The sequence below is a fragment of the Chelonia mydas genome, chromosome 3, assembly GCF_015237465.2.
Source record: "Chelonia mydas isolate rCheMyd1 chromosome 3, rCheMyd1.pri.v2, whole genome shotgun sequence".
Classification (NCBI taxonomy): domain Eukaryota; kingdom Metazoa; phylum Chordata; order Testudines; family Cheloniidae; genus Chelonia; species Chelonia mydas.
The window spans coordinates 110,788,761-110,812,003 of NC_057851.1; the positions used below are offsets into that span (position 1 = coordinate 110,788,761).

General features: G+C 49.4%; 1 protein-coding gene across 4 annotated transcripts in view; it reads left to right on the top strand.

Annotated features, from left to right (window-relative positions):
- The window catches only part of MTHFD1L (methylenetetrahydrofolate dehydrogenase (NADP+ dependent) 1 like), a 243,645-nt gene extending 230,025 nt beyond the window's left edge, over positions 1 to 13,620 (top strand). For all 4 annotated transcript variants that reach the window (XR_006289653.1, XM_037894986.2, XM_037894985.2 and 1 more), the window contains 2 exons: positions 2,249 to 2,357; positions 8,527 to 13,620. Coding sequence is in view for 3 of the 4 variants with exons in the window: in XM_037894986.2 (XP_037750914.1) it covers positions 2,249 to 2,338 (90 nt within the window). In the remaining variant the exon portion in view is untranslated. The remainder of the gene's footprint in view (positions 1 to 2,248; positions 2,358 to 8,526) is intronic.
- The last annotated feature ends 9,623 nt before the right edge of the window (positions 13,621 to 23,243 follow it).

A 23,243-nucleotide genomic window follows, 5' to 3' on the forward strand; every position in this document is an offset into this window, starting at 1 on the left:
TTTAGCTGTACTAGCACAGGTAAAGCTAGTATCGGTACATCTGCCAGCGCGGCAGTCAGACCTGAGATTGCAGTGTCGACATTCCCCAAGAAGCCAAGCCAACACAATACATATGTAATTACACAATGCTGTGTTTCGAGTAAGAGCCTCTGTTTAATGCAAACTAGCGGGGTTTCAGATCCCTGTAATGTAATAAAAGACCACAAATGACTACATTGGAACTACTTTTTTTTTTTAATTAGGAAATGTTATGAGTCTGAATTTTCTTTTCCCGTCAGCAGTTGGTCTAGAAAAAGACAGAATATATCACTAATCCATGTTAACTGAACTCCATTCTCCAGGAGATGAACGCAAGGAGGGAAAGTGGAGTTACTTCATATAATATACATGGGTATTTAAGTTTCTGTGAGGACGTCTTAAGTGATATTGTTATTTCGTTTCCGCTATTGTAATAGTAATACTAAACTCAATTTCAGAGCAAAGGTGCAGTGAAAGCACTGAGTAATACTAACTAGATCATTGTATATGCATTAAAACCAGTTGACTTTTATAGAGAAATAGAAACAACTCTAGTCAGAGAGGGGCCATTAAATTTGGCTCTCTGGGGCTAAAATAGCAGGCGTATGTTTTCCTTTTCTGAGACCCATCAGCCCGGTGCTGCTCTCACTGTGGCCAGAGAAAATGTCATTTCCTTAGCAGATACATAAATTTATTTTAAGGAGAGACCCTCAGGGCCAGATTGAACATTGGCTTTAGTGGAACTATGCTGATTTATCCTAGCTGAGATCCTGGTCCTCAAAAGTCTATAGATCTTCTTTTTTTGTTTTTAATAAAATTTTGATGCAAATAGGCTCAACACTTGAGCACATGCTTAACTTTAGGCACATATAGGCTCTGTCTCCACTATAAGCCAAGTGTGTGATTCCCAGCTACCACAGATATACTCGTGCTAGCTCTGGTCTGAGCTAACACACTAAAAATAACAGGGTAGCACAGCCAGCAGCATGTTCTAGCCACACTGAGCATGTACCCTCAGGGTGTGAGCGGGTTTGTACTCAGGGCAGATAGCCTGGGCTACCTTGGCTACACTGCAGTTTTTAGTGCGCTAGCTTAGAGTGAGTATGTCTCCACAAGCTGGGAATCACACCCCAAGCTTGTAGTGTAGATGTAGCCTTAGTTAGATTGTAAGCTCCTTGGGGCAAGGGCCATTCCTTTGTTGCATGTTTGTACAGAGCCTTGGTCCATGACAGGGATTAAAATTCTCAAAAGTGTTTAAGTGATTTAGGAGCTTAAGTCCTATTTTCAAAAGCGATTGAGGAGCATAATGAGACGTAGGCAGTTAGGAACCCTGCATCTCATGTGGGGCTCCTAAGTCACTTAGTGATTTTTGAAAGGTGCTACTGCAATACAGATAATAAATAATAGTAGCATAATTAATCCAGTTGAAACTAGAAGTAAGCAGTATTTGAGACTACTCACATTGTTTAAAGTTACGTGCATTCTGAAGTGCTATCCTGGAGCAGGGCCTTAATTACCAGTAATTAGAAATAAGCAGGCTTTTGTGGCTTTATATTTCAGCCAACATATAGGGATTGGCTCTTCTCTGTAACTGTTACTGCTTTAGTGCATTGTAGTGCTCACTACAAGCTCTATAACTTCATGGTGCTGGGAACTCTCAGGAAAAATGCACGGAGCCCAAGAGCTGGGAACTCCTAAATGATGAATTAGGAATCACCCATAATTATTTTAATCATCTCAGTTCACGCTTGGTGTTAATTAAGTATTCATAGTCATGAAGGTGTTAAGGTTAATTCCTTTGCCATGTGCCGCTTTCATTCACAAAGACCCACAGTTTAACGTGTGTAGTACCAGCAGAATTCACGTAGTATTGCCCTTTACTTTGATCTACAAAATTCCTGGTATCATAACTTTAAATGGATAAATACTCAGAGGCACAAAGAAATCCAGTGTGTCTGCATTTTGTGAAGAAGCTTACTCTTGCATCTTCCCAGTTTACAACCTTAAACTGTGTGACAATTTTTATTTTCCCCCTTTCCTGTCTCTCGTAGGCTCAGATTTAAAAAATAAATTGAAGTAGCAGATGGTTTGACATTTAAAAAAAAAATTGCAGCTGTAGTTGAGTGCATGAAGAACAATCTAGTCTTTCACTCCGTCAAAGGTATATATGCACAGTGTGATTATCCGCTTACAGTTGCAGGAGTGTAACTTTATTTTATTGTCCCCACAGATGAGCACCATGCCAGGACTTCCTACAAGGCCTTGCTTCTATGACATTGACCTTGATCCAGACACAGAGCAAGTAAAAGGGTTGTTTTGAGAGAGGTGTCCAAGTTCAGGTGGGTAATGTATAACGGTGTTTAATGGGCTGTTTTCTTTCTCACTTTACAAAACTACTAATTATTTCCAAGAGTAAGAAATTGGTAGAGGTTTTGTCATTGATGCACCAAGGAATCAGTATTGAGGTTTGGGAAATATTTGTTTCATTATTGCATCATATTGTATGGATATATGGTAATAGCTGGTACTAAGTCCTCAACTGGTATAAATTGGTTTGGCCATTGGCTTTAATGGAGCTATGTCAAACTATACCAGGTGAGCATCTGGCCTTCCACAGGGCCAGTCAACAGAGCTTTTATTTTCTGAAATTATCCCTAATAGACGTGTCTAGTCTAACCTTGCATATTGCCTCTGATGGTGATTCCCTTTCACCGCCTGTTTTTGTTGTTATATAGATTTTCCCAATAGTTTTTCCAGAAAAAATTCTGCCACATCATAAACCCATTATTACTCTTTGTTCTGTCCTCTTAAACAGAGACTAACTGATCCCTGTCCTCTCTATCATATGACAATATGTTTGAGAGAGACAAGGTGGGTGACATAGTCTCTTTTATTGGACCAACTTCTGTTGGTGAAAGAGGGGACAAGTTTTCAGGCTTCACAGAGCTCTTCCTCGGGTATGGGAAAGGTCATTAGCATGTCACAGCTATCTGATTGCATTTCACAGACCTGAAGAAGAGCTCTGAGGAGCTCCAAAGCTTGTCTCTCACCAACAGATGTTGGACCAATAAAAGAGATTACCTCACCCACCTTGTCTGTCTCATAGCCTGGGACCAGCATGGCTACAACACAGCAAACAATATATTTATTGTATGTATTTGAAGACTTTTTTTCTTCCATTTGTTTTTCTGCACACTTTTCAAATCCAGGGCTCTTCATCTTTCCTGAGAAGGTGCATTTTCCAAGCCCCTCATCCTTTTTACTCTAAATTTCCTCTAGCTTGTCCATCTTTTTAAATCAAAGTGGTTACCAAAACTGAATTCAGAACTCCAGTTGAGGCTTAGAACATGCCCAAGTGGTGTAGAATATTGCCTCTCTTTACACATAATAACCCTGTATAAAATCAACTAATGTGGCTTTTTTGTTACTGTTACTGATTCAGTATATCATAGATGGTAACTCTCAGATTCTTCTCAGTGACACTACGTTCTAGCTATTCTTTGTCTGCCCTATATTTAGGATAAATAGGTTTACTTCATTTTAGTATGCCCCAAGTACCCCAAAAAAGCAAAATTAACTGTTCATATGCCTATGCTATAAGATAGTATCCTTCAATCTGGTCAGAGCAGACTCTTACATTTTCCTGTATTCTTTCTATTACAGCAAAAACTGGTTAGACTGAAAGTTAAATGATAGGTTTAGACAATTATCTTATGTACTAAGTGCCGTTGGCTATTTACTGCTGTGTAGCTCTATGCATAGCAGTTCTTGGTACATACCCTGTTATTTTGGGAGGAATTAACAACACTATAAACGAGATGGATATTTGCTTAGAAAGTGGTATGTGATCCTCTTTGAACAATCTAAAATGACAGCAGAATCCTAAGGTAAGACCTATACGCAGACACGTGTGCTTTCTTCAGTGAAGTGGTTCAAGCACTATGTTTGCTACTTTTAGTCTTGTTAAAGGCCATCATACCCAAAGGGCAAGAAAGAGTTTTCCTTTTTGCTAAATACATCTTCAAGAACAGTAGTTGGAAAACAAATAAGAAACTCTCCTCCCACTATAAGGGACTTTGCTTTGGAGTAATATACAAAGTGAAAATGTTGAACTTGGTTTTTTTTAATCAGCTTGGGTATCTTTTGGGGTTGAAGAGGAAATGCCAGTAAATTAAACTCTAATCAGGTTCTTGAGAGTAATGTGCATCCCAGCCTATAACAGGAAGGCTATGAATCTATTGGGGATGTGCTGGTAATATCAACCACATGAGGAGAGAACCCTGTGAGTTTGAGTTCTGAAGACATTTTGACGATAATATGTTGAAAAATATGGGCCTAGCTTTTCCAGCGTAGGTACCTACAGTTAGGCACCTAATAAGTGTTCTGATTTTCCGAAGTGCTGTGGATACGCAGGGCCCATTAACTCCAATGACAGTAATGGGCATTCAGCACCTCTGGGGTCAGATCCTATGGGGTTTTTGTGCATCTTCCCTTCACTCCCAAAATGCTGAGGTCTGAATAAGAAGTTCATTAGGCTTTCTAGGGACCTGGAAAAAAAAGTAGTAGAGCTAAAGACAGGGAAATAAGAGAAATGGCAGAATTAAAAAAAACAAAAACCTTCCCCCAATTTTGATTTCTCATTTTTTTCCCACCACAAATTATATGTGCTATCGTAAACTGACTTATATATTAGCCTAGTCAAGAATCATTCTCTGAGTTCATTTTTCACCCATGAGAAAGGTCTCGGCACTGAAGCAGCCTGCCCCAAGGGCAGATGGACTGCACGGAGGTATGCGTGGGTGTGTTCGTATGATGACAGCTACAGTAATTTTCTGTCTGCTTGATTGAAACTCTTTTGTTGTGGTCATAGTGTATAATGTAAATTACAGGAATATTGTATTTTGCCAGCTAAGATGTGGCAATTGTAAAGTATTCAGAGATTAGTCCAAGAACTACAGCTGTTTCATTATAAACACACATGCCTAGCTGAGAACAGTTGTGCTAATGTGCCTTCTGTATCCCACTCTGCACATTGCTTAACCTCATGAGGCTTTATAAGGATATTCAAACAGGCAAAGTTTGTGCTACTAGAACAATTCTCTGGTATGCCTTGCTAATACTGAGCTAAGCTTTGGACTCCATCAGTCTGCCTGACTTGTCAATACTGTTAATAAAGCTGGTGATAGTTGTCACCAGATTCTGCAGAATAGTACAAGTCATGGTGTGTACTGTAGTGTAGCTTGGGGTTTGTATGAATTTTTAGAGTATATGCTAACCAAAAAATTAATTGAAAAAAAGTCAAGGTTGAAAATATTTTTCATTCAAATGCAGCCAATGCGCAAAGGACAACTTCACACTTTCTTTGCAAAAAGTACCGTGAACCATTAAAAAACACCCAAGCCTTTAAAAATCTGGCAACAAGCATTCAAGGGAGTCAGCTAATTCCCCACTACCATATAATTCTTCATCACTCATCATTGCCCCACCCAACATCCACTGCTTAATGAAGCTAACACTCTCTCCCTAAGCAGAAATTCTGCAACGGGTGTCTACCGTCACTACAGAGATTCTTAGGGAGACCAGCCAAAGGCATTGGGCTAGATAAAGGCAATTGTGCCAGCTGGAGGAACTAGAAGAAGAGCAAGCTGTTGAGTTATTTGTGCTCTGGATCTGGAAGGATCTGAGAATCAGACCCATCCTGGGAAAGAGAAGGCTAGAGGGATCCCATGCTATGGGTGGCAAGAAGCCCTTTTCACTTTGTCTTCTGGTCCAGCTTCTGAACCTAGATAATGTAGGTGTCTCCTGTATCTACCCTCCTCTTACCAGTTACCAGACTTCCATTCTTTCATTGTCCTTGAGTTCTTGTGACAGGCAAAGCCCCAGCTGTCAGTCATGTTCTTGCATTTTACCCTTTGTTCCAGGCCTGAGGTGAAGCAGGATGCTTTGCAGCATAAAGAACTGATACTGTGACACTCCTGCAGCTTTTCTAAAGAGCTGTTAACCTAGGTCATCTTATGCAAGGCATTATGAGGTGCATCAAACCCAGAAGGAAGCACAAAACAGGAGACTACAACTGCCTGATGACAGAGAATATAAAACCATTTGAGAGGAGTTTTAGCCTGTATTCATTCAGACATAGTCACCTGGAAAAGAGGTTCTTGAAATCTTTTTTTCTCCTTTTGTCATTCTTCCCCCTCCCCTTTCTTTCCAACTTTACCTTTATTCCCCTTGCAGTCTATACCTATCCTGCATTTTAGGCAGCAGGAGTTTGGAGGTCTGTAGAAGAAACTATCTTTTTGCCACAGGGAGAGAAGAGGCAAGTACATCATGTCACTACCTAGCAACATCATACACACACAATGTGTCTGGTGGCTTGTCTACATTACCCGCTGGATCGACGGGCAGCGTTCGATCCAGTGGGGGTCGATTTATCGCGTCTAGTCTAGACGTGATAAATCGACCGCCAAGTGCTCTCCTGTCGACTCCGGTACTCCACCAGGGCAAGAAGCGCAGGCCGAGTCGACAGAAGAGTGTCAGCCGTCTACTTACCGCAGTGAAGACACCATGGTAAGTAGATCTAAGTACGTCGACTTCAGCTATGTTATTCACGTAGCTGAAGTTGCGTAACTTAGATCGATCCCCTGCCCACCCACCCCCACACCCGCAGTGTAGACGAGGCCTGGATCTTGCGGGAACTTATCCAGTTTACCTTTGCCCACGATGGGCCTTTGAATATGGGTGGGGACAGAGCATTTTCCTATACTTTAAGCCCCCTTAAGAAAACAGTTGCATCCGATGAAGTGAGCTGTAGCTCACGAAAGCTCATGCTCAAATAAATTGGTTAGTCTCTAAGGTGCCACAAGTCCTCCTTTTCTTTTTGCGAATACAGACTAACACGGCTGTTACTCTGAAAGAAGAATCTAAAATCTCCATGTATACAAATCCACATTTTTAGAATTGTCCCTTGATTTTACATCCAAATATTACTGTACTGCTAACCTTTGTTGATTGTACACTCTTCTTATATTGCTACCCTGGGGAGAGATGGAGAATTAGGGACAAGAACATGTGAGGAAGAAAGATTGTTAAAGCAGGATATGTGTGAGAGAGAGAGAGAAAGAGAGACTAACTAAACTGTACTTAGTCTATTATGGTCTTTCTACCTTTCCAGCTTCTGCATGTACTTGTCATGTTTGTGTCTTTTAATTGCCTACATAACTCCTTGAGAATACATTGTAGAGTCATCTGCTGCCTTTGTTAGTGCATTGTATGCATTAATTACAGCCAGTGTAGCAAAATTTCCCAACACATTGTCTCACTTCCATTCCCAGTTCCCTTCTTTTGTATCTGTTACCCTCTAGAAATTTTACTCCTCAGAAGTTCAGTCATGTCCTATTCAGATTTTTAATGACTCTGGAAGAAATCGTATCCCCACTGCATGGCAGACCTACCATTGACTTCAATGGGCCAGAGCTTCATCCTCTAAGCCCATTTTAATAACCTTTCCACATAATGATAACCACGGTGACTCTTGATTATGCCCCTTCTGAATCTTTCCTAATTCTTCACTAGAATCCCTGTAATACGACTCCACAAATATATTTATTTGAATTTCTAAAAAGCCTACTTATCCTTTCACCATGGGCTCACATATATTAAATAGAGAAACAGGTGACACAAAGCAAGTCAACAGCAGTGCTCACCTCTTCAACCTGTTAGATTTAACAAATTCCCCATCATCTTTATCCCCATATACAGTACCTATCACAATGGGATCCAGTTACAAATTGGGGGTGGTAGACACTACCTCATCAAAAATTATAACACAATACTTCACTTGTGATCCTGCCAGCCCCTTTGTTACATTGCCATAACTATCTCCTGTGAGTTGTGCTTTATTCTGCTGTTGATACACTCCAGATTTCTGTTTGCTTTCTTAATTGTTGTTAGATAGTGGGGTTGGGATTGTAATTTTCTATGCAGATCTGTCTGCTGACAACTTTCTCTCCATATAAATGGGTTGAGATTATTCTTAATTAGCCTTCACTACCAGTGAATCATTTGTGTTTTCCTCCTGGAAAGGTGATTAATGTTTATATTGTTTTAGTTTCTTGATCAGTTCTTGTTTAAAATGCATCTTGCTGGAGTTTTTTTTAAATCACTTTAACAATAACTTTCCTAAATTCTATGCACCAAGTTTTAAGTCAATGGAACTCTCTATTGCAAAATGTCAACTCTTCAAAAGCCCATAATAGTGCTAGCGTGTGTGTGTTTGTGTGTGTTTTGTGTTTTCCTTCCACTGGATATACAGAAAGGGTTTGTATTAACTGGAAATATGTTATTTGTAGCACATGGTATAGTTAAATGTTTGATCTAATTATGCTTAGGGCAAAAACTTCTACCGTTGAAACATTACAGAGCCTCTTGTCATACCTTAGCTTTTGTTTCTTTATTCCTGTTTCTTCAGCCAATGAAAATTATTTCTGCAATACTTTTCTTCTTTTCCAGAATTCTGAAAATACAAACTGCTACTTCACTATTTCCTGCAATAGGAGACGAGTGAATTTGAAATATGCCTGTTATGTGTCTCTGGAGGGATATCAAGATAGACCAAAGAGAGAAAATCTACACTTCCTTCTACCCATTTTTATGACACACACAAAAAAAGTTTGTTACAAACTAATTTATTCTTGGTTTAGTGCAGAGAAATCTTTTGCCGTGCTTACTATTGCTTGCATTTCTGAATGTTTGTTTTATCGATAATATGGTGTGAACAGAAAGGTGAAATTTTCCACTCCAGGATTTTGTATTCTTTATTTGAGCTGCTAACAAAAGTATTTCCCTCATCAATGGCCATCTAAAAAATTAACATAAACAGGATTACACTGCCTGATAAAGCCTGTTGCTCTTGAAAAGTACAGTTCAGCTGCTGGCATTCAGGAGCTGAAACCACACACAAATTAGCTGTACATTTCTGAGTTATCAGCAAGTGTTGCTATGGGCATTGCTGGGGAAGAGCCAAATTTCAAATGAGGGGACTGTTGAAGAATAACAAGCAAGAGTTTTTTAATACAGAATTTGTGTTTCCTCTGAGGGCAATCGGCTCGGAAAAACTTAAAACATAGTATGTCCAATAGTCATAGGTACTTTCATCTGTCAAAGGCGCTTGTTACCAGTTTTACAGTGTTTTTAGTCTATTTTGTTCAGTATCTTGACCATAAATCCCAAATGTCAACAAGCTTTGTTTCTTTTTAAAATCAGCTGTCTAAGGAGACAGAAGGAATGTCTGTCTTGTCAGTTTTTTGAAAAATATCAACCTCTAACCTTGTTTCCCAGTGGAGTGGGTTATTGTCATTATTCTGGAGGGTTTTTCTTACAGTGCAAAATTGAGGGTCTGGTGTTGCTTTACAGTCAGCAGGTGGTACTGCCAGTGAAAACTAACCATTCTTTATTTGGGGGTTGTGGTATGCTGTTCCCATGCTCCAGCCACCCTCTGTAGGGACAGTTGGGTGCTGTAGCATGTCAAAAATCCAAATTGAGCAGTTCTTTTGACTTTCTTTGAGTGCCCATTGAATGAATCACTGCTACAGTAGGGCAAACTTTCACATAGTACATATTTAACAGGTTACTTTTGAGTATTTCTTTTCTCGTTTTTGCTGTTTATTTTCCAAATATGTGCCTGAAAGAAAGGTCTTCCTCCTAATGCACATGCTCCTTTGACCTGATTCATTCAGTGAACTCCTTTGCACAATATTTTGGACATTGAAAACACATTATTACAACACCACCTAGTAAAGTGGAGAACAGCCCAAAATGTCATGCTACTCAGATAATACATTGTACACCATCAACCAAGTCCACATAATTATCAACCTAGATGTAAGGGCCAGCTGCTAAAAATGTCTGGTATCTTATGCAGAAATAATGCTCATATTTAATACTTTAATATGGCCTCATTTAGGTTTCCAGTAGCAAAATGTTGACTCCATCCAGTTATTTCTGGGCACAAACAAAAGTCCTGAACCTCCAAAAGTCACATTAGTAAGCTCCAGCTGCTCTCTGTCACCCAAGAATGCATTGCACTAGGACTCCATTTCTGCCATGGAGGATCTGGCTGATAGGAACCCTAATAAACCAATTTTTTTTTAATGATTTGGTTCATTTTCTCAGCACTTCTCTATTTTGATTATTATATGCAATTTATAATTTAAAAAAGAGATGACGCCAGTTTTCTAAGCTCGTTTTCAAGAACTACAAGCTGGTACGGCTTGGTTTTCAAAAAGAAAGGCAAACAATGAAAAAAACAAGCTGTCTGTGTGATAAGGTGGTTACAATGATGGGGTTGGTTGCTAAACTAGGGTGTTGCACTTTTTGGGGTCCTTGAGTAATTTCAGGCATACGGTTGGTTATGGCTTTCTCCTACTAGGCTGTTTTTTCTATATAGTGTGTATCCTGTATGTGGTGAACAGGATACATATGTGTAGTCACAAAAACAGAGCATTTTTGAAACCATGGCGCTTTCATATGACACAGAATTTTGGGCCTCTCAAGATCATGTTTTCCATTTTTAACCATCATACTTAACTTATACAACTGAGTGTGCCTCGTAGCTGAATTGGATATTCATTTAAACAAGTATTCAGCAGATTGCTGAGTAGAATCTCACGCAGTATGCTTTTAGACCACCACAGTAACTGACTCTTCTTTGGACTTTTTTCTGACAGCAATCCAGAATAAAATAGAGGATTCTGAAAATACACAGAATATTGTATTTTCAAGCTTTTGAAGTGCTCCTTCTCAGGAAATGCTCATGGACTGGTTCCTTCAATAAAAGAGCAGCAAAACAATGGGGTCTGGAGAGACAATATATCATTGTCCTTTTAAGTGAAAACAGTGAAATAATGACCTGAAATAGTTTATTTCCCAAGTGACATCCTCCAGTGCTGCTCCACCCAGCTTACTCATGTCTATATATGTTATAGGCTTGAACAATGTCTCTTTGGTCCTGTTTACATCGCCACTCCCACCATGTTTGGGGACTCCATTACATCACATGGTTCTCTAACCATTTTTTTTTAAAGAGTTTAGTCTTGCAAGGATTGAACCTTGTTTTAACTGTGTACCCTAACTGTGCCAGAGCCTTGGACTCTAGTGAGACAGCAGCACGGACTGGGGGCACAGTTGAAATAATGCTCCTTCCAGAAACATATTTTAACTATGAGGACTACTGTGTTGTAACTCGGACATCTAGCATGGAGTTACAGTAAAGATGGGACTCTAATGGTTCCAAAGCATTTGACATGTTCTGTTAACAAGGTTCACTTCACAAATTTAGCTTATGCCAGGCTAGACTCTGGGCCGTCTGTGATTATACCATACCAACTACAATGATGTATAAACAAGCCTGTTACTAGCGAGATTTGAGCCCAGTTTTCCAGACAATTGTGGGCAGAGATTTTTGGTCTAAGAGATTTTGTTAAACTGTGCCCTAGGCTCAATCTACGCTATGTTTATACCTATATTGTAGTCTAATCCCACAAGTCATTTGTATTTGTCATGTAGATAGGCTCGAACACCACCTGGGAGAAAAATATAAATCTACACTTGGGGGGTTTCCTCGAGTGGTTGTCAGAAAAAGTGTCTGTTCCACACTGCCTAAAGAAACTTCTAGCAACAGCCATGTTCTACCACAGGGCTTCTACCACAGCTAACTCAGTTCTGACCTCAGTGCAGTGCGGATTCTAAGCACTCCTGGTTTTGAAGCATCCACTGCTGTTGACCAGTGAACGCTGCATGAGGAATATGAGGCTCTCAGAGTGATAGGATTTAACAAACCACTCCAAACTCCCATTTTATATACACATGGGTCCCCATAGCATATGTTCCAGGTAAATATTTTTAATTTAGACTATACTGTCTTTCCTCTCTGAACAATATTTCTGGTACTTATTTATCTTACTGCAGCACAAGAGTCAGTGAAGATAGTCAGGAGTTAATGAGGTGCGTGTGATTTCTTGACAGTCATCTGGGTAGAGGATTTTTTTTTTAATGCTACAATGTTCTGATGTATTCATCACCAAGAAATCTTTGAGCCATTTCAATCATCTTTCATTATTTCCCAGGTTTGCTTTTCCCTACTCAAATATCTGCAGAAATCTTTTGAACTAACCAATTTCAGCTTCTTCACCTATTTATCCTTTCAAGTTTTAGGGTGAGATGTTCTAAAGCACTCAGCACTGCCATCGTTCTGGTCCCATTGACATCAATGGCAGTTTTACCATTGAGTGGGAGCAGATTTAAGCCATCACTGAGCTCTTCTGAAAATCCTGCCCTCAGTGTGTTATTTTTTCCTTTCATTTGCTTTATTTAGAATGCCTTCTAGGTTATTTATTCTTTAAAGTGGAAAAAAGTATTATGAGTATCATTATTTATATAGTGCTGTAGGTGTTACTGGTGCTTTGTGGACTTATAGGAAGATAAGGTCCCTTGCCTGAGGACTTTTCATACCACATGAGGATAGCACAGACGCTAACACATCGTGGTTGGGGAGGAAATGTAAGAGAAAGGATTGAAGTTACAGAAGAGAAGGCAGTGAATATTGCTCATTTTAGAGAATCTAATTGTTACGAAATATTACAAGTGACCTGTATACTATGCCTGCAAATTGCAAAGTATTGTGGAATGTCAGAAGCTTTTAAAACCCACTTCATGCTGAGGTCTGAGTGGTCATGAACATATTGCTATAAAAGGTTTGGAATCCTTTCACATTGCGTAGTATATAGCAATATTTGTGAAGGCTGCAGCTCTTTATAAAAACTGCAGCAGTCTCAAGAGATAAATCCTGAAAAATATCCTGGGTGAAGAGAGGAAATCAAGCAATGATATACTTTTATAGAGCCTTTTTTGGAAGATTTCGAAGGAGTTTGCAAAAGTGGGTAGCCAGTAGTATTCCTAGAAAGAAAAGGAGTACTAGTGGCACCTTAGAGACTGACCAATTTATTTGAGCATAAGCTTTCGTGAGCTAAAGCTCACTTCATCAGATGCAGTGAGCTGTAGCTCACGAAAGCTTATGCTCAAATAAATTGGTTAGTCTCTAAGGTGCCACAAGTCCTCCTTTTCTTTTTGCGAATACAGACTAACACGGCTGCTACTCTGAAACCTAGTATTCCTAGGTTACTGGTTTGCAATATGCGGCACAGAGAAGCAACGTTATGTGCTTGGTCACAGTGAGTCAGTTGCAGAGCTAGGAGTAGAATCCGGGTGACCTGACTCCCTGCTCTGGGCTGTAATGCCAGACCAGTTTTAGGACATGTTCCGTAATCACAATTATGGGAAAGGACGTGAACTATTTTTCTTTGCTTCTTATTTTTTATGTTAGGAGCCAGATGGCAACTTCTGTATTATCATTTATATCCATAGATCTGCTTTTTTTGTACTCAGTTAATACTTAGTTGCTACCACTGGAGTAAAAACCTGACTGCACAGAAATATGTTCAAGCTACTTAAAAGTTTTGTTGTCCTTTTTTTGTATTTCAAAATCCAAAACTCAGTGGTGTGTACATTAAAAAAAAAAAAAATAAAGTATATACCTTCTTATGGATACCGATGAACAATTTGCAGAAGTGTTTTTTATCCCCTGACAGCCTGTGGAACTCATTGCCAGAGGGGATGCTGGGAACACCAAAAGTATAATTGGGTTCCAAAAAGAATTAGATAAGCTCCTGGAGGGTAAGTCCCTCAATGGCTATTAGCCAAGAGGTCAGGGATGTGATCAAGTTGCAAAACCAGCTTTTCCTTTCCTTACCCTTTTTTTGATGATGGTGTAAGCAGAGACTGAATGAGCTCTCCCCTGACGTCTAGTGATGAGCTGTGGAAGAGGACTTCATTAGCTGATCTCGTTTGCATGGGCACACCCACCCTGCCTAGTGCTCAGCATGATGGGATTGCTTGCCCAAACGGTCACTTTTGGCTGGTGTGGGATCCCCAGTCTCCTTGATTTGGGGGCAGGAGTAATAAAGGGAATCAAGGACAGCATAAATCAAGGACAGGAGAACTGTACTTGACGTTTCCCGATTGAGGGACTCACCCTCAACTAAATGGCACTCACTAGGCAGGTGACATGGGTTCCAAAGCCCAGTGAGTGGAGAAAGGGTGGGGACAGGTTCTTGTACTGGTGGTGTGGGCCCTGTCTAAGGGTCCCAAACACCGTTTGACCCTTTCTCTCTCTCTCTCCACTGTGTAATAACAGAGCTAATTTAGACTCAATTGCAAGTCTTGTTACATGCTGCAGAGTTGAAATCACTGACACCTAGGTCTAAGCAGTGATGAGCTGCCAAAATCTTAACCAGTTCCCTATAAAAAGTTCTGATCTAAGGGATGTGCCCCAGTATGTATTTTTTGTACCAACAGGGTTACTATACGTCCGTATTTTCCTGGACGGCAATTTAAGAACCAAAAAACCTGACCTGTCCGGGAAAATACAGATGTATGTTAACCCTGCCTAAAGTTCTTTTTTAAAAAGATGGGCCTGATCTAGAAATGAGCTCCGTTTCACAATTGTGGGTCCCCGCCACTCCCTAGGGGTGTGCTAGGGTGACCAGATGTCCCGATTTTATAGGGACAGTCCCGATTTTGGGGTCTTTTTCTTATATAGGCTCCTATTACCCCCCACCCCATCCTGATTTTTCACACTTACTGTCTGGTCACCCTAGGGTGTGCACATGTGTGGGTCCCAGCTGCTTGCTGCCCCCCTCATTGAAGCAGGTGTGCAGGGTTATTGCCCTGGGAACTGCAGGGCACCAGTGGACGTGGGGCCAGCTGCAGACAGGGGCGTGGGGCAGGGCTAGCTGGAGGAAAGGGGGTGTGGGGCTGGCTGCAGGCAGGACAGGGGGTGCGGAGCTGGCTGGAGACAGGAGGATGCAGGGCTGGCTGGAGGCAAGGGGGAGCAGGGCTGGCTGCGGGCAGGGCAGGGGGTGCGGAGCTGGCTGGAGGCAAGGGGGTGTGGGGCTGGCTGGAGACAGGGGCTGGCTGCGGGCAGGGCAGGGGGTGTGGCAGGGGCTGGCTGCGGGCAGGGGGTGCGGGGGTGACTGGAGACGGGCTGGTGCAGGCAGGGGGTGCAGCAGGGGCTGGCTGTGGGCAGGGGGTGCGGGGGTGGTGGGAGACGGGCTGGCTGCGGGCAGGGCAGGGGGTGCTGTAGGGGCTGGCTGTGGGCAGCGGGGGTGGCGGGAGACAGGGCCTGGCTGCGGGCAGGGCAGGGGGTGCGGTAGGGGCTGGCTGTGTGCAGGGAGTGCCGGGGGTGGCTGGAGACAGGGGCTGGCTGCCGGCAGGGGGCGCCGGGGGGGGGGGGGGGGGGGCTGGAGGCAGGGGCTGGCTGCCGGCAGGGGGCGCCGGGGGGGGGGGGGGCTGGAGGCAGGGGCTGGCTGCGGGCAGGGGGCGCCAGGGGGCGGGGGGGGCTGGAGGCAAGGGCTGGCTGCCGGCAGGGGGCGCCGGGGGCGGGGGGGGCTGGAGGCAAGGGCTGGCTGCCGGCAGGGGGCGCCGGGGGGGGGGGGCTGGAGGCAGGGGCTGGCTGCGGGCAGGGGGCGCCAGGGGGCGGGGGATGGAGGCAGGGACTGGCTGTGGGCAGGGCAGGGGGTGTGGAAGGAGCTGGCTGCGGGCAGGGGGTGCAGGAGTGGCTGGAGGCAGGGCAGGGGGTGCGGCAGGGGTGGCTGGAGATGGGCTGGCTGCGGGCAGGGGGTGCGGGGGTGGCTGGAAGCAGGGCAGGGGGTGGCTGGAGACGGGGGCTGGCTGCGGGCAGGGGGTGCGGGGGGGGCTGGAGGCTGGGGCTGGCTGCGGGCAGGGGCTGGAGGCTGGGGCTGGCTGGAGACGGGCTGGCTGCGGGCAGCGGGTGCGGGGGTGGCTGGAGACGGGCTGGTGCGGGCAGGGCAGGGGGTGCAGCAGGGCCTGGCTGCGGGCAGGGGTGGCTGGAGGCAGGGCGGGGGTGGCTAGAGATGGGGGCTGGCTGCGGGCATGGGGCGCGGGGGGGGCTGGAGGCGGGGGCTGGCTGCGGGCACGGGGGGGCTGGAGGCGGGGGCTGGCTGCGGGCACGGGGGGGCTGGTGGCGGGGGCTGGCTGCGGGCGCGGGGGGGCTGGTGGCGGGGGCTGGCTGCGGGCGCGGGGGGGGGGGCTGGAGGCGGGGGCTGGCTGCAGGCACGGGGCGCGGGGGAGGCTGCGGGCAGGGGGTGCCGGGGTGGCTGGAGACAGGCTGGTGCGGGCAGGGGTGTGGCAGGGGCTGGCTGCGGGCAGGCGGTGCGGGAGTGGCTGGAGAGAGGGGCTGGCTGCGGGCAGGAGTGGGTGTGGCAGGGGCTGGAGACGGGCTAGCTGCGGGCAGGACAGAGGGTGCGGGGGGGCTGGCTGCGGGGGGAGGGGTGCGGGGGTGGCTGGCTGCGGGCAGAGGGGTGTGGGGGTGGCTGGAGACAGGGGCTGGTTGCAGGCAGGGCACGGGGTGTGTGTGGCAGGGGCTGGTGCGTGCCGGGGGTGCGGCAGGGGCTGGCGGCAGGCAGGGGGCGTGGGGGTGGGTGGAGACAGGGGCTGACTGCGGGGAGGGGGTGCGCCTGGCAGGGGCTGGTTGCGAGCATGGGGTGCGGGGGTGGGTGGAGACAGGGGCTGGTGCGGGCAGGGCAGGGGGTGCAGCAGGGGCTGGAGGCAGGGCAGGGGTGGCTGGAGACGGGCTGGCTGCGGGCAGGGGGCGCGGGGGTGGGTGGAGACAGGGGCTGGTGCGGGCAGGCAGAGGGTGCGGGGGTTGCTGAGGCAGGGCAGGTGGCTGGAGACGGGCTGGCAGGGGGCTGGAGGCAGGGCAGGGGCTGGTTGCAGGCAGGGGGTGCGGGGATGTCTGGAGGCAGGGCAGGGGGGGCTGGAGACGGGCTGGCTGCGGCAGGGGGCGCGGGGGGGCTGGAGGCAGGGGCTGGCTGCGGCAGGGGGCGCGGGGGGGCTGGAGGCAGGGGCTGGCTGCGGCAGGGGGCGCGGGGGGGCTGGAGGCAGGGGCTGGCTGCGGGCAGGGGGTACGGGGGGGGCTGGAGGCAGGGGCTGGCTGCGGGCAGAGGGCGCGGGGGTGGGTGGAGACGGGCTGGTGCGGGCAGGGCAGGGGGTGCAGGGGTGGCTGGAGGCAGGGCAGGAGGTGGCTGGAGACGGGCTGGCTGCGGGCAGGGGGCAAGGGGGGCCTGGAGGCAGGGCAGGGGCTGGCTGCGGGCAGGGGCTGGCTGCAGGCAGGAGGTGCGGGGATGTCTGGAGGCAGGGCAGGGGGGGCTGGAGACGGGCTGGCTGCGGCAGGGGGCGCGGGGGGGGCTGGAGGCAGGGGCTGGCTGCGGCAGGGGGCGCGGGGGGGGCTGGAGGCAGGGGCTGGCTGCGGCAGGGGGCGCGGGGGGGGCTGGAGGCAGGGCAGGGGCTGGCTGCGGCAGGGGGCGAGGGGGGGGCTGGAGGCAGGGCAGGGGCTGGCTGCGGGCAGGGGGCGAGGGGGGGGCTGGAGGCAGGGCAGGGGCTGGCTGCGGGCAGGGGGCGAGGGGGGGGCTGGAGGCAGGGCAGGGGCTGGCTGCGGGCAGGGGGGCGAGGGGGGGGCTGGAGGCAGGGCAGGGGCTGGCTGCGGGCAGGGGGTGCGGGAGTGGCTGGAGGCAGGGCAGGGGGGGCTGGAGACGGGCTGGCTGCGGCAGGGGGCATGGGGGGGGCTGGAGACGGGCTGGTGCGGGCAGGGCAGGGGGTGCGGGGGTGGCTGGAGGCAGCGCAGGAGGTGGCTGGAGACGGGCTGGCTGCGGGCAGGGGGCGAGGGGGGGGCAGGGGGCGAGGGGGGGCTGGAGGCAGGGCAGGGGCTGGCTGCAGGCAGGGGGTGCGGGGGTGGCTGGAGGCAGGGCAGGGGGGGCTGGAGACAGGGGCTGGCTGCGGCAGGGGGCACGGGGGGGGGGCTGGAGACGGGCTGGTGCGGGCAGGGCAGGGGGTGCGGGGGTGGCTGGAGGCAGGGCAGGAGGTGGCTGGAGACGGGCTGGCTGCGGGCAGGGGGCGAGGGGGGGGCTGGAGGCAGGGCAGGGGGCGAGGGGGGGCTGGAGGCAGGGCAGGGGCTGGCTGCAGGCAGGGGGTGCAGGGGTGGCTGGAGGCAGGGCAGGGGGGGCTGGAGACAGGGGCTGGCTGCGGCAGGGGGCGAGGGGGGGGCTGGAGGCAGGGCAGGGGCTGGCTGCGGGCAGGGGGCGAGGGGGGGGGCTGGAGGCAGGGCAGGGGCTGGCTGCGGGCAGGGGGCGAGGGGGGGGCTGGAGGCAGGGCAGGGGCTGGCTGCGGGCAGGGGGGCGAGGGGGGGGCTGGAGGCAGGGCAGGGGCTGGCTGCGGGCAGGGGGTGCGGGAGTGGCTGGAGGCAGGGCAGGGGGGGCTGGAGACGGGCTGGCTGCGGCAGGGGGCAGGGGGGGGGCTGGAGACGGGCTGGTGCGGGCAGGGCAGGGGGTGCGGGGGTGGCTGGAGGCAGCGCAGGAGGTGGCTGGAGACGGGCTGGCTGCGGGCAGGGGGCGAGGGGGGGGGCAGGGGGCGAGGGGGGGCTGGAGGCAGGGCAGGGGCTGGCTGCAGGCAGGGGGTGCGGGGGTGGCTGGAGGCAGGGCAGGGGGGGCTGGAGACAGGGGCTGGCTGCGGCAGGGGGCACGGGGGGGGGCTGGAGACGGGCTGGTGCGGGCAGGGCAGGGGGTGCGGGGGTGGCTGGAGGCAGGGCAGGAGGTGGCTGGAGACGGGCTGGAGGCAGGGCAGGGGGCGAGGGGGGGCTGGAGGCAGGGCAGGGGCTGGCTGCAGGCAGGGGGTGCAGGGGTGGCTGGAGGCAGGGCAGGGGTGGCTGGAGACAGGGGCTGGCTGCGGCAGGGGGCGCGGGGGGGGGCTGGAGACGGGCTGGTGCGGGCAGGGCAGGGGGTGCGGGGGTGGCTGGAGGCAGGGCAGGAGGTGGCTGGAGACAGGGCAGGGACTGGGCTGCGGGCAGGGGGCGCAGGGGGGCTGGCTGCAGGCAGGGGGCGCTGGGGTGGCTGGAGACAGGGGCTGGCTGCGGGCAGGGGGCGAGGGGGGGCTGGAGGCAGGGGCTGGCTGCGGGCAGGGTGGTGGGTGCTCACGGGGAGAGCAGCTCAGAGCAGCCCGAGTAGCAGGACGCAGCCCAGGCTCAGCAGAGCAGCCGGGGACCCACCAGGCAGCAGCGGGAGCCCCAGGGCCAGGGGTCGGGGGCGCAGCAGCAGCACCAGGGCTCCTGCGCAGGGCCATGCGGCAGCCCACATGGCTCCCGCAGCGCAGCGCCCCCGGCGGCCGGAGGAGGAATTACATCACTTCCCGGCCGGAGCCCATCAAAGCCTCAGCGCCCCCTGCAGGGAAGCGGGTTAACAACCAGTTCTAAAACTGCTTCAAAATTTAACAACCGGTTCGCGCGAACTGGTGCGAACCAGCTCCAGCTCACCACTGGGTCTAAGTATGACCTGCTTTGGGATAGTGTCTCTGAAGCAAGAGACTGCCCAGTGTGCACCAGCAGTGAGGCTCCCCCACTAACAGCTGACATCACTAAGAGCTGAAATCACTGAGAGCTGAGTTAAATGGTGGGCCCTGAAGACATTTTGGTGAGAGGCCAGCAGGGTGGTTGGCGGAGAGGTGTGGTGAGCGGCAGAAGGAGGGCTGGCGGAGAGGTGTGGCGAGCGCCCAGCAGGGCAGTGAGTGAGTGCCCGCCCAAGCAGCAGAGTAAATAAGGTGCCTCCTTACCACCACCCCCTCCACCCAAGGTGGAAGGTGAACTCTGCAAATGCACCTATGAACTCTGGGTCTGCACTGACCAAGGACAGCAACTCTGAGTGGGTTGCAGAGAAGGGACAGGCCCATGAAAGGGGCTTTTGGGTTGCTGGACCTGAGGGGAAAAGGACTCTGCCCAACTTACTTGAGGGCAGGTCATTTGCTCATGGTTTATGTTTGTGAACCCTGTTTGCATGTTTCCCCAAATTAATGCCAAGTTACTTTCCTCCTTTTATTACAATTTTTTGCTACATTCACACTCTGTACTTGTGAGAGAGGAAATATTGTCTCTTAAAGGCGCCCAGGGGGTGGTGTGTAATTGTCCCAGGTCACTGGGTGGGGACTCGAGCCAGTTTTGTGTTGTATTGTTGAAAAGAAACCCCTAGATACTGAACTCAGCCCTTGTTGCTGCTAACTCTGACTGGCAGAAGGGTTACAATGGCAATGTTAACTGGAGCAATTAGTGAAATATAGGAATGGAAGGGACCTCAGTAGGTCAACTAGTCCAGGCCCCTGCATTCAAGGACTCTGTAATAACTGGACCATTTCTGACAGGAATGATAAACAGCTCACTCATTAACCTGCTAGCTTTGTCAAGTGGTTTTCTCCAACAAATCATAGATTATAAAAGAAGAGAGACCAGTAGGAGACAGGCAAAGGAAAGCAGGAAGGGAAATAGGTGCTCCTTCTTATGGTACAGTGATGGAGTGACTGGTGCCAGTTTTGTGATTCTTTCCTTGGGCAGGCAGAGTCACTAGTACCTAGGGTGACCAGATGTCCTGATTTTATATGACGAGTCCCGATATTTGGGGCTTTTTCTTATATCGGCTATTACCCCCTCCCCCCCCCCCCACCCTCTGCCCTGATTTTTCACACTTGCTGTCTGGTCACCCTACTAGTATTATAGGTGCCGACTTCCCTTCTTTCCCCCTGGGTGCTCGACCCCTCTCCTGCCTCCACCTCACCCCTTCCATGAGGCCCCAACCCTGCCCTGCCCCCATTCCAACCCCTTCCCCAAAGTCTCCACCCCCTCCCTGCCAATATTCCAACTCCTTCCCCAAATCCCCACCCCAGCCCCATCTCTTCCCCACCTCCTCTCTTGAGCTCGCCACGTTCCCGCTCCTCCCCTCCCCACCCCCCCGGAGTGTGCTAACGCTGCCAGGCTGGGGGGGAAGCGCTGGGAGGTAGGCGGAGGAGCGGGAACGCGGCACATTCAGGGGAGGGGGAGGAGGAGATGGAGGAGGAGGAGGTGGACCTGGGGGTGAAAGGAGCTTGGCTGCCAGTGGGTGCAGAGCATCCACTAATTTTTCCCCATGGGTGCTCCAGCCCTGGAGCACCCACGGAGTCGGTGTCTATGACTAGTACATCAGTCAAGTTGGAAGGCTATATCACAGGTGAAAAGTCAGTTCCTGGAATAAGTTTCGTCCTCCCTTCTGGTAGCTGCAACCATATGAGGCAGCATCAGTTGTGTAAACAAAATTCAAATCCAGGATTATTTACGGTATGGTGTTTAAGCCTAAGAAATGCCAGGCACTGTAGGCATTGCACTCCCTTAACTGGAGCAGAAAACAAAGAGAAGCCAAGAAATGGGAAGAGACAAAACAAATAGAGAAAATGAAGTCTCCTTCCTGCATTTCTGTCCCCGGAAAAGTACCCAGTCTGTCCAGAGCAATCCTTACCAGAGTTTAATAGTCTTTTTAATCCAAACAATATTAATTCATAAACAAAGTGCCTTGAACACAATCTCAGAACATCTATACAAAGTTCTCATAGCAAAGTTCCCAGCATGCACTGGGTTTTCCTTAGCATAACTTAATTTAAGTGAATTGTTAGGCTTTGCTCGACATTCAGGGATAATAGTCCGTAGGCCATAAATCCAGTAAGCATTCCATTGTCACAACACTCCCTTCGATACTGCGTATTCAGAGCAGTAACTAATCCCCTCTCAATCTGCACTCTAATAGAAAAGTTGTATTGGAGAGAGTGGTGCACACAAGTATTTACTTTGATTCAGGGCACCTCAGATTTAAATTTAAATCCTAATGAAATAATGATGGTAACTGGATACAGAGTTGGCAGAAACACAGAAACACAGGCTGCTTTCCACATTATGTTGGGGGGGAAAATTGGGTGCTCAGCTGCCCTGCCTCCGCCTCCCCCCAAGTGCCTGCCGCCTGCTGACAGAGCCCTTCAGACAGCTCTTTCCCAGCGCTGCCCACCAACCAGTGATCAGCTGTTCAGTGACATGCAGGAGGTGCTCGGGGGGGGGGGGGGGGGGGGGGGGAGGAAGGGAAGGGAGGAGCAGGGGTGGGGCATGCTCAGAGGGTGGGGCAGAAGGGGCTGGGAAGGAGCGGGGGTGGAGTGGGGGTTTGGATCAAGGGATGGGGGCGGGGCCTGGGGCAGAGCAAGGGTCAAGCACCCCCTCTGAAATCACAGAGTTGGTGCCTCTGAATATTCGTATGTAAATACTTCCCCACCTAAGTCCACTTGCATATGAAATGTTATATAAGAGGGGTTTTCCACGTCAGATCCATATCATGGCTCTGGCAGGGGCAATATCTGACACTTTATGGAAAAAATATTTTAAATGTTTTAAATGTGTAACTGAGCACTGCTCTTAGAGGGAACAAGTCTGTCCTGATTTTTGCAACACCTCACTGGGGAAAATCCCATAGAAAAAAAAAGAATTAGAATCAAAATTCCCTTCTCAGACATAGATTTTGCTGTACATGGTGAGAGTGCATCACATGTGTGACTGTCCATGTTATTTCATGCTTCCTGCTCCCGCGCTCTCTCTCTCTCTTTGGAATCTCTGGCCAGGTGAATTTTACAGTCTTTTGTAATGGGTGATCTCCAATAGCCTGTTCAAACAGTAAATGTTTCTTCACCCTCTGCAGCATTTTCAGTTTGGAAGGGAGAAGGAGGAGGGAAAACCGTCAAGTCTTTGTCTACTTGCAGGCGGCTGGGTTAATTCTTTGGGTGTGGCTGGTTTATGTCTCTTGTAGCTGATCAGGATTGTTGGGGTCACCTGTAGGATTCTGTTTTGTAACTGTCTCTGCAAAGCGCCTGAACTTACCTCCCTTCCCCTACATCGAAGTTCCCCAACCCCATCCTCACAGCGAAATTTTCCCACAGTTCTTGCTGCCTCTCCCAAAAACTTCAATGAGCAGCTGCATCCAAACTTTCTCGCACCTGCCAAATCCTCTAGTTCTTACCCCACCTCACATTTGATCCTGACCCATCAGCTGCCAAAACACCACCACCCTCTTGACACACACCCCACTGCTCCTTCCAATGCCCCACAGCCTTCCATAGTCAGCGCCCGATGCAGAGCAGCTGAGAGCTCCCCCAGTGGCATAAAGCTCTACGATATTCTGTCCAGCACCAAGAGTATGCCAGGAGCATAGCTGAGGAGGAGGTGAAGCTGGAACACTGCTGCACTTCAGCACTCCTTGGAGGGCATAATG